Source organism: Puma concolor, chromosome B2 (genome assembly GCF_028749965.1).
Source record: "Puma concolor isolate L17-30 chromosome B2, mPumCon1.1.hap2, whole genome shotgun sequence".
NCBI lineage: Eukaryota > Metazoa > Chordata > Mammalia > Carnivora > Felidae > Puma > Puma concolor.
Window position 1 is genome coordinate 112,139,888 of NC_141671.1, and position 11,604 is coordinate 112,151,491.

General features: G+C 35.3%; 1 protein-coding gene across 5 annotated transcripts in view; it reads left to right on the forward strand.

The window, feature by feature from the left end:
- The window catches only part of HSF2 (heat shock transcription factor 2), a 37,163-nt gene extending 25,988 nt beyond the window's left edge, over positions 1-11,175 (forward strand). For 2 of the 5 annotated variants that reach the window (XM_025925436.2, XM_086707711.1), the window contains exons 10-13: positions 140-245; positions 4,937-4,990; positions 7,965-8,049; positions 8,509-9,519. In XM_025925436.2, coding sequence (XP_025781221.1) covers positions 140-245; positions 4,937-4,990; positions 7,965-8,049; positions 8,509-8,801 — 538 coding nt within the window. In that variant the 3' untranslated portion in view covers positions 8,802-9,519. Of the gene's footprint in view, positions 1-139; positions 246-4,936; positions 4,991-7,964; positions 8,050-8,508; positions 9,520-10,937 lie in introns of those variants that run through there. The other 3 variants (XM_086707712.1, XM_086707713.1, XM_025925437.2) reach the window with 3 other exon arrangements.
- The last annotated feature ends 429 nt before the right edge of the window (positions 11,176-11,604 follow it).

Below are 11,604 nucleotides of genomic sequence, written 5' to 3' on the forward strand. Positions count from 1 at the left end.
TTTTGAAAGGATTTAATCATCCCAAGAGTGTCTTGGGATTTTCTTGGCAGTTCTGTAATGAGGCACCCCTGTAATGTAATTTAATGTGAAACAAGGAAATCTAATATTTGATATATTTTTTAATCTTTTTTTCCCTTAGGGTTGAGCTGTTGGATTATCTTGACAGTATTGATTGCAGCTTAGAGGACTTCCAAGCCATGCTGTCAGGAAGACAGTTTAGCATAGACCCAGATCTCCTGGTTGATGTAGGTACTTTGAATAATCTTTGCTGTAATGGAAGTTTGTGTATTTATGTGTATGGTGTTAAAATAATACATCATTTTCTTGTATTCTACACTGTCTTTGCATTGTCTTTTTTAAATGAATGATTTTGTTAATCAGAAACAATAAACAGATGGATTCAGGATGATGAAGGAGGGTGATCAGCAATTACTACACATTTCTGAGTAACAGTTCAATTAATCCTCCTATAACAATGTATCAGCTCTGTTCAACGGTACTACTAAGTCCAGGTCTTCTCTAGACTTATCGTGTTTTGTTTTGCTCTAGAACAAATTGTCACTGAAGAGAAATGGGTGGATATTTAGTCATAGAATTACTCAGCCAGGAAACAGTATGGAGATACTTCTTAATACTTTGGGAATTAGTATTTTCCACTGAAGTGAATGATATTTTATTATATTTGCTATAGTTTTTAAAATTTTTATGCCCCAAGTCCTAAGGTTATCCTGCAATCCCCACCACCTTCTACATGAACTGACTCCAGTGTTGTCTGGACTGTGAATCCTTATCTACCATTTCTGGCATTAACTAACTACCTTTCTTCCCTCTTGCTCCTACCATTCCTCTCTCTCTTACATGGCTTGGTTCCATCCAGATGAATATTGTTCTCTTCCTTATTTCTGTTTTCTGTTGTGAATATGTTTCTCTATCCTGAAAAGTTTGTTGCTCGCTTATTTATTTATTTATTTATTTAGCATTTTTTGCCTTAAAATGCAGCTTCTCTCCATCAAGATATTTTTCAGTCTTGTCCTTTTAAGGGCTTCTCAGTGAGGCTAAAAGGAATTAATTCTTTCTTATTTTTCAGTCTTATTAATTCACCACCTTACTCTTCTGCTTCTCATCAGGTTTTGTCAATATCCATGATTTGATTATCCTTTCTGAATCATCAGTATATCACAGGATGGATTTCACTTTCTTTGAAGATTTCCTTCCCATACTGATCTGTGTTACCATCTTACATGAATTCAACATCCATGTTAATGACCTATTTTAATTTGTTAATAGTAATTTGACAGCCCTTTATTCAGTTTGTCTTTGTCCCCACTCTAATCCAAGGACCTTTTTAGAATGTCCCTTAGAGCATAAGAAAATAAAATCTCATTATTCTGTCCCTCTACAAATACTTGCAATCTTCAATTAGATTATTGTTTTTTTAAAATTTTTTTTAGCATTTATTTATTTTTGAGAGACAGGGCATGAGCAGGGGAGGAGCAGAGAGAGAGGGAGACACAATCCAAAGTAGGCTTCAGGGTCTGAGCTGTCTGCACAGAGCCAGACACAGGGTTCGAACTCACAAACCGTGAGATCATGACCTGAGCCAAAGTCGGATACTTAACCAACTGAGCCACCCAGGTGCCCCTACAATTAGATTATTTTAATTTAACCTTGGAACACTTATCACATTTGTCCTCAAGACCTCGTCTGGCCAACTGTTCCTATTCATAGAGGATAATCATCATGCCCTCGTCCTCTCATAAGCTGTGGAATCTCATCTTTTTTCTTCATGAAGGAAGTGCTTTCTTTCTCTTTAAAGCCTATTTGTATACCTGCCCTCTGCCTCTGTTTTTCTAGCTCTGCCCTTGATCTTTCCCATCTCTCTTCAGTAGGTTCAGATCTTCTGCGTCTTAAACATTTTGATGTGTTGCTCTGTTCATTTACCATTCTACTTCTCTAATTCTTTCACTACAGAGTTTTAGAAATGAATGGCTGGTGGTATTTGGTACTTCTTTTTTTACTCTGTATTTCTTTTGAAACCCCGTATTGTCTTGCTTATTAACTCTAAGCCTGTGCTTCCTTGGTTTATCTGTAATGAGTGGCTATGTTTTTTGTTTTTTTTTTTTTTAAATCAGGCCATTGGGGGAGTAGTTTTGTTTTGAATCAGATGGATTTGGGTTCCATTTAGCTTATGTCACTTAGTAGCTATGGTATTAACCTTGGGAAAGCTCACGTCTCTTGCCCAGTTTCCCCATCTGTTAAATGTGGCTAATGCCTAACACGAAGAACTCTTTTGGGGATTATAAATAATTAATCACATTAACACTAGTGATTTTTGACAATGGAACTTTTTCTGTTGATTTTAGAGGCACTGGATTTTTTTTTTTTTTCTCTTTGTCTTCCTAGCTATTCTCTGGTTACTCAAAGAGCTTTTCTTTTCCCTATTGTTTTCTAGTGAGTATTCCCCAAGGTACCATTCTTTTATCTTTTTATTTGTTCTATGTCTCTTCTTTTTCTATCCTTTCTCTGTGAAGGGATTATGGCTTATGAGATTGCTCTCAAATTTATACCTCAAGTTCTTAATATTTTTTTTAAAGTAAACTGCTTGAATTCTAATTCCATGCCTTTGAAATCATCAGTTAAGATCTTGCCTTAGATTATTTGTGTTTAATACCAAACTTTTCTTTATTCTCCAAACTAGCTACACTTCTCAGCTTTCTTTCTTTTTTTTTTTTTTTTTAATTTCTTAATGTTTATGTATGATTTTGAGAGAGAGAGACAGAGCATGAGCATGGAGGGGCACACAGCATGGAGAGAGGGAGACACAGAATCTGAAGCAGGCTCCAGGCTCTAGGCTCTGAGCTGTCAGCACAGAGCGTGACGCCAGCTCGAACTCACGGACTGTGAGATCATGACCTGAGCCAAAGTCGGATGCTTAACTGACTGAGCTACCCAGGTGCCCCCAGCTTTATTTTCTATGGTGGTATCAGACTTCTCTTTACTCATCCAGGAATGGTAATCACTGAGTCATCTTGGTTTCCTTACCTCTGTCTTATTGTTCACCAGGTCCTCAAGTATTTTCAAAAATAGCACTCAAAAATCATCCCTACTTTCTATTTCTACTGTTGCCTCTCTCATCCAAGACTTTTATTGTTTCCTCGTTGAATCTCATGCTGTATTATAAAAATCCACCCATAGGTTGCCTTGTTCTCTGAGGTGGCAGAGATGGTAAGGACATGAATAGATATGCTGAGGAACTCAGGTTCTCTGCAGAGTTCAGTTCTGAGTGGCCCAGTGTGGAGTGTCAACAAGAGAGGCCTGGAATTAGGATTCAACCAGCTGTGTCACCACTCCTCCTACATGATTTACTTTTTTCTGCTTCACACTGTGCATCTGCTGGGGATACATGAAGGTATCCCTGATTTAATGGGTGAGTAGGGCAAAGGAGTGAGGAGCTTATACTCTCAGATGCCACTCTCAATAGGGACAAAATCTGTTCAATCTCAGAGGCAGTGACAAGCTGAGCTTGGCAGAGATTTGCAGTTATTTACAGTTATCTACTCTTAAGGATCCGAGTCTCATCCTTTTCATGGATCAGTAGGTAGTAAGAAAGGGGAAAAGTTAACAAAAGGAAGAACTGGGGACATTTTTAGGGCTATCATGAATGTGGAACTTAAGGAGAGGAATCACTTATAGAGAGGGTGGAGGAGGGATCTATCTGCAGTCTCTCTGCATTTCAGTTTATCCTTTGAACCGTTGGTGTGTTCATTCTCCAAAAATGCTTTAATCACTGTGTGTCATTTCTGAGGCCTTTTCCAAGGCTATTATTGCTGACAGAATGTGGTCTTGTCCACTGACTGGTCTTGTTCTACTTTTTGAACTTAATACATACAACTTACTGTTCAACTCAGAACTTCTGTGTTATTTGGACTGGTCATCTTTTCTATTTCTAGAACTTACCCACAGCCATTCCTTCTTCTCTATTATTGCTAATCTGTAACAGTTTATTCTTCCCTCCATTCTCTTCTTTCCAAATCCTAACTATTCTTCAGGGACTGATATGTGTTGGATAGCTTCATAAAGACTTTTTGTTTCATCTTGCATGTGTGTGTCTGCGCATGCGCGCGCTCACATGTGATTTTCTCCTTTCTCTTTTTAGTACTTTTGATCCCCAGTATCCATTACTATTATTATACTGAATTAAATCTGATCATATGTTGCTGTTTGATATTGTTCTTGTCTTTTAGATTGTAAGCTCCCAGAGAGCAGGAATAGTGTCTTCATTGTGTATTCTTCATGATGTCAGTTATTTCATAGATGCTCAATAAATCCTTGTGGAATGAATGACTTTGAAGCTTATGACTTAAAAGCTTTGTCTGTAAACTGGCTGGATTGAGGAGTGCAGTAAGCAGTGGTCTTAGCATTTACATCTTCTGTTACTAGGTGAGGTGAAAAGAACCGACAAGGAGGTATGCCATTTGGTCAGAGGGCTGCATTTGAGGCGTAATTTAGGAGGCACTGTCATAGAGCAGATTCTATAAATTTCTCACATAATTAGCTGGTAGCCAGTAAAGGCTTACTGTCTGGGCAAGGAACTCAGTCCTGGGTGCCAGTTAAAGCCAAAAGCATTTAGAAAGAAAATAATAAAGGAGATGAAGGAGAGGGAAAGTGGGGCAAACCACCATTTGTCTTTAAGTGATTTACTCCACTGTTTTATGGAGAAATTCTTAAAACATCTTGCATGGGCTAGCTTGCTCTGCTTTTGTATGTTTTTCCTTCTGCTTTCCTGCTTTTCTCTTTCATACTTGTTTTACTGTATGAAAACTTCTTAGTGCAGGAGCTACATCTCTTCACCCAACGTGGCTGTATAGAAATTTTGAACACACAGTTCTTTTTAAATATTTTTTAAACTTATCATCTTTCTTGTTTGGTCTTTCAGCTTTTCACTAGTTCTGTGCAGATGAATCCCACAGATTACATCAATAATACAAAAGTAAGTTTTAATTCATGTTGCTCAGGACCCTTAGCTGTAAGAATCTGAAAAGAAAAAGTCCTAGTAAGTAGAGAGCAATATCACTCCCAGTTACAAAAAACTCATTTTATATTCTTACCCTAATATGTGTGAACAAGATAGTAAAATTTTAGATGAAAAAATAGCTTTTGGTTATGGGGTGAGTCATTGCCCAATTCTTTAGGCACTTGTGTGATAAACTACCAATATGAAGTCAGCCCTCAAGGTACTGGGAGATCAACTGAACTTGGCATGTTCAGGTGTATCACTGAAATAAATAATTAAAATATTTTTTTATGTTTTATGTGCTTCAGTTTACATTCTTATTCCTTCTATGAATAGCTTCTCAGCAATTTTTATTGAAAATTTACTGGTACTGATATTTTTAAATAAGTTCCTTCTTTTTATTAGCATGCAGTAAAAGCTCAGGGATTTGAACTAATTTGTACTAATTGTACGTAAGGAAAGTTAATGAAGTGTGGATTTTGGACTATTTTTTTTTTAAGTAATGGTTTTTGTTATTAGACTTATAGGAACTCCAGTTGGGATTAGCAGATGTTACCTGAAATTCTTCAGAACTTGTTTTTAATGAGTAATAAGGACAATTTGAAGTTGTTAAGAGCAGATGATTAGAATCATTCTTTTACTTTGTTTATAGCTTATTGTCTTAAATAGGTATATGCTCTATTTATCTTGTTTTTTACCAAACTCTTCAGTCCCATTTTTTACTGAATACAAAGGCGTAAATAAGGTCCCCTGAAATTTATATAAATTCTAGATTAGCAGAATCAAAATTTAATTTGATTCTTGTTCCTTATAATCTAAAAATGAACACATATCAAGTAAATGTAAGTGATTAGAGTCAGTATAATTTAAAATTTTTTTTTTGTTTTATTTTATATTTGAAAGAGAGAGACAGAGCACAAGTGGGAGAGGGGCTGATAGAGGGAGACACAGAATCCGAAGCAGGCTCCAGGCTTCAAGCTGCCAGCACAGAGCCCGATGGTGGGGTTCAAACTCATGAACTGCGAAATCATGACCTGAGCCAAAGTCAGATGCTTAACCAACTGAGCCACCCAGGTGCCCCAGAGAGTAGAATTTTTCTGATTAATGTCATGTGTGAGGATAGCCTGACCAGATTTGCTGTGTATTCAAATTATATATTATAGCCTGGGTAACTTAGAGTTGAAAGAATTTGTGAATTTTTGAACTAGAAAGTTGATTATACATTCAGTATTTGGATTTTTATCTGGGATTGGCGTACTTTTGTAAAGGCCATTTGGTAAATATTTTGTTTTGCAGGTCATATGTTCTCTGTCACAACTACTCAATACTGTAATTATAGTGCAACAGCAGCATCAGACAATACAGAAAAGAATGAGTGTGGCTATGCTTCAGTAAATTTTTATTTACAAAAACAGGCAGCATGCTGATATGGCATGTGGACCACAATTTGCCTGGATTTATACTGTAAGGTTCTCTGGATCATCTCAACACTGGGTTTCAGTAAATATGATACTGTTAAATGTTAGATCTTAAGGGGGAATGAACCCATATTATGTATTCATTTAGTGAATGTGCTGCACTGTTTATTGATTGCTAGACATTGAGTCATTCTTTCTTCCTGGATTATCCTCTTTATTCCAAAAACAATAGCTTAAATACAGTTCTCAGATATAGCAGTTAAACAGCAAATTGCATACAGCTCTGTAGTACTATAGAAAAATTAGAGAATAACTTTTCATTATAGTTCTAAAATCTAATTATTGTTTTCAAATAATTGGCACATTCCCTTGCTCATGACAGGTATTTTATTGACATAGATTACACACTCTTTCCTAATAAATCAGGATACTTGTACTCCTCAGTAGAGCAATCTAAGTGGCCACTACTAATGAACAAGAATTTGCATAGGACTTGAAACCCATTTGTCATCCTGGTTCTCATGTTTTAGAGTAACAACAGCATCCTTGGAAACTACTTTTTAAAAAGTAAAAAACAAAGATGGTATTTTTGCATTACTGTTTATTTGTTGTGATTGCTAAATGAGAAATATTTTTATGTTCCTTTTTCGGAAGGTTTAGTTTTATTATATGTTGGGACCATTCTTATGTCTGAATCCTGGAAACTTGTACTGCTTCATTTTGTGATGAATATCAGGAGAATTATAGGAATTAGTATGTTTTTTACACCATATGTACTGAACCAGCACGCAAGTGTCTGGGACTTACAGCTATTCAGGAAAAATTGTGAACCACTGCACCTCAGTTTGAACATCGTGGAAAAGAACATTGAAGAACTAAACAACATTAAAGGTTTAATCCCCCTTTACAATCAGATGTGAGGAGAGAAGACAATGGTTGAAAGAAGCAATTTAAATAACAGAAAAGAACTGAAAGAGTCTCAAAAAGGAAATGAAGCAATTTGACCTCAACTTTGAGGCTTCCAATTATAGAGATCTATAGTTTTTAAGGATATCATCATGTCATCCTGAGCTACTTACTCTAAATATTGTTCAGTTATGCTAAATATTCTGTTTGTGAGTGAAATGAGTAATAACATTTTTAATCAAAACTGCTTAAGATGAGTTTGTTTAAAGAATTATCTCTTAATTAGTTTGAAACCAGCCATCTTTGATTCATTCCCTTGACATTCATTCCCTTTGATTCATTTTACCCTTGACAAATTCTGTCTGTTCTGTTGAAATGTCCCCTCTTTTCATACTTACTGTCATTCTAGTTCAGGTTCTTTGTTTCATCCATTTGATGACAGCAATAGTTTTTTTAACCAGTGTTGTTACCTGTTGAGATCTCTTTCTTTAGTTCCTCTTTTCTGGTGCCCCCTGTTCCCATATATTTCAGATAACGTATTCACATACTGTTCTTTATTTTATGCTATATTTTAGGACTACATAAAATATGAAACAAGTATTTTTATATGGTTTTTTCTCTTTTAGTCTGAGAATAAAGGATTAGAAACTACCAAGAACAATGTAGTTCAGCCAGTTTCAGAAGAGGGAAGAAAATCTAAACCCAAAACAGGTAGGTATAAATGTAGTATTAGTTTTTTCCAGATTTTTAAAATTAAAAGTCTTAACATAGAAACTAATAGGAAAGTTTATTTCTGAGTATGGAAAGTCTGGCCATACTTAACAGTTGAACACAGAATGTACTGTTCTCAATTCTGTGCATAATGTATCAAGGTTTCAGCAGATAGAGAAAATTAAATTGGTGAGGTAATAGTTCTTTAAGTCTTTTTTTTTTTTTAATTTAACTTTAGGACAACTGAAAGAATTCTCATATTGTAATTGTTGAATAAAAGACTTAACCTTTCTGACTAGTACATTTTTAAATTTACTGGCATAAAGTGTCAGATTTCTTGTTTGGATATATAAGGGTAGTTGATTGCATATATGCACATCTGTTTTTATTTTTTCCACCTTCAGCTTGAACTCTGTATAAGCTGGTGATAAAAGAGCATTTTTCTAATCTTTATTATAGATAAGCAGCTTATCCAGTACACTGCCTTTCCACTTCTTGCATTCCTCGATGGGAACCCTGCTTCTACTGTTGAACAGGGGAGTACAGCATCATCAGAAGTTATGTCCTCTGTAGATAAACCTATAGAAGTTGATGAGCTTCTGGATAGCAGCCTAGATCCAGAGCCAACCCAAAGTAAGCTTGTTCGCCTGGAGCCATTGACTGAAGCCGAAGCTAGTGAAGCCACACTGTTTTATTTATGTGAACTTGCTCCTGCACCTCTGGATAGTGATATGCCACTTTTAGATAGTTAAATCCCCAAGAAGTGGACTCTACATGTATATATTCATCAAAATGATGAACTATTTATTTTAAAGTATCATTTGGTACTTTTTTTTGTAAATTGCTTTGTTTTGTTTAATCAGATACTGTGGAATCAAAAGCACCTTTTGCTTTTCTCACACACTCTTGCAAAGCTTTCAGATGTTACTCAGCTACATAGGTACACAAGATTTAATGCACATTGTTGGTATATATCTCTAAGTTGGATTCAAATGGCCATTTTTCTCCAGTTATAGTAAATTGGATTTCTTTTTTACATATATACCCATTAACCCCAGTTAAACTTTTTTGTTTGTTTTACTTGTTTGATGCTGTCTGTTTGCATTGAGTGTAAGTCACTAGAACTAATGGTAGAACTCTTAAAGCTTTGTCTGTTCCAGTTACTTTTACTAAATATTTTTCACTTGGCTTATTTTTAAAAACTGGGAACATAAAGTGCCTGTATCTTGTAAAACTTCATTTGTCTCTCTTGTTCAGAGAAGTTCATTCATGTTCAACAGGAAAGGCAAAGTATACTTGAGTGCTTGCTGTCAGATATGGCTCCAGCTTCATATACATAGAAAGAAGGGAATGGGATGGCATCAACCCGATCCATCTCGTTGGAGTAGTTTTAAGTAAAAGTTTTCTGATTTGTTTGTGTTTTTTTTGAACCATACTATTTAGTAAAATAAATATAATGAATGTTGCGTACTAGTGTCTGTTATGTGTCTTCTTTAGAGGTGACACCCACATGTAGAAATTTTTCTTTTTTATAGGAAGTAGATAGACTTAAATTGTAAACTGTCTGTTGTCCATTATTGAGTCACACCAAGATCTTTGTGCCTCATTTCAAAAGATAGGCTATTTGCAACAAGGAAGGAATATAAGGTCTCTAAACTTAATGTGTTTTAAAGTTCTTTATTAAATTATACTGGCTTGCTTTCTATATTTCTAATAAAGAACTGAGAGAAGTATGCCTCTCATTGTCCCAGATGAGGTAAGAACATTATCACTGGGTGCCACCCAAAGAAAGGCCTATCATTTTTGCCCCTAGGGAAGACAAAACAGTTAAGTCACTTTCTCCCTTTAGAACTGTCGTTCAGGAGATTAATGCAAGACCAGGACACCTCTTTTATCAAGTTGAATTCCACCTTCAGGCAGAGGGCTGGAAATAGTGCAATTTATATCTGAATATTTGATAGGGCCATTTGATTAGGAATTACAAATAATGACCTTCCTCTTGGCCATATTCTGTTGTATCTTGGAATTTCTCTTACTATGTTGTAAAAATTCAAAGGAAAACCTAGCACAGAGATAGGAAACCCTTCCTTAGCAGATCCTAAAATATTTGGCTCTGACAGTGGCATCTTTTGTCCCCAGAAATTTTTGCATAAGCTGTAGAGATCACTTTTGTAGAGGTCGTTAAGGTTGAGAACAAGAATTTAGAGACTGGGAAGGGATACAACTTTAGAGACTTTTCTTATTCCCTTACCTTCTTTAGTGTGGAATATGATGAAATTTCTTCTCTTTGGGGACATTTTGGAGCTCTAGAAGTATTCTAAAAATCTTGAAAAACTATTCTAGCACTTTTTAAGTTGAAATTAAAATTTTTCATCCTTAGTTGGAAGGAATTTAGGGTGTTGTTAATACTACCATTTAAAAATAGTCATTACTGTTTAAAAATGCAATTATGTGCTTTTTAAAATGTATCTAAAGGAATCTAAATACCGCAGTGATTTGATATCCATCATCATCTATTCTACTTCTCCCAAAGAATTTTATCCTATTTTTATCATCTGTGAGAGTCATACATTGAAGATACTGTCACACTTCTCTGTAACAAAATTTGAAATTGTTTCCTGTAACCTTAAGATTCTAAGCATTAAAGAAGTTTGTCTCCAGTTATAAATACACAGTTGATCAAAACTGTGTATAAATACATGTGGCAGAGACTGTTAAGTGAGTGCCATTTTCTCGATCATTCAGTTACATTATTTCCACCTTTGTATACAGGGTGGCTATGGAACTGAGTTCCATATAAATCAGAAGTCATGTAACAGAACTTCAGGTCTGGTCTGTGAAAACCTCCCCTGTGCAATCCTCCTTGCTCTTTTACCCCCCTCCACTAGCCTGATGCAGAGGAGTATGTGGCTTCTGAGTATACATTCAAGGAGGAAGAAATTTGGCTTCCTGAATCACTGCTTAGAAGAAAGCCACCTATCAATCTTGGACACCCATTGTAGACTCAGGTGAGTGGGGAACAAACTTTATGTTCTGCCTTTGGAACTTTTTTTTCTTTTTGGTTGATCTCTTCTTACTGTCCACTAATAAAACATCCATATTTTGGTGAACTGTTATTAAACATAAGTAAAGTTTTATCAGAAATATATTTTTATTTATTTCTGAGGGGGAGTTTTTCCCCAATTTTTTTTTTTTTTTTTGTATCTGGGGGTGAATATTACTAATATTAAGAACATAAGTTTTATTCCTTTTTGTTTTCATAGGTATAAAACTCTAAGAAACTTCATTTATAATACAAAAAAGTATGAGAATGGAAGAATTTTGTTGTAGCAGTGTCAATTCTCTGAATTCCTTCAGAATTACATACCAGAACTATTTTATTATGATTTATTAACTCTGGTGACTTTAGATGATCCTTCTATTTCAGTGAAAGCAAAAAAATAGAAACTACCTGAATTGTAAAAGGACCTTTTTTCCCAATGTCCTTCCTTCACACCAATACTTAAAAATTGTGTCTTTATTGGATATTCAAGAGATTTTATCCAAAGTGCCTTG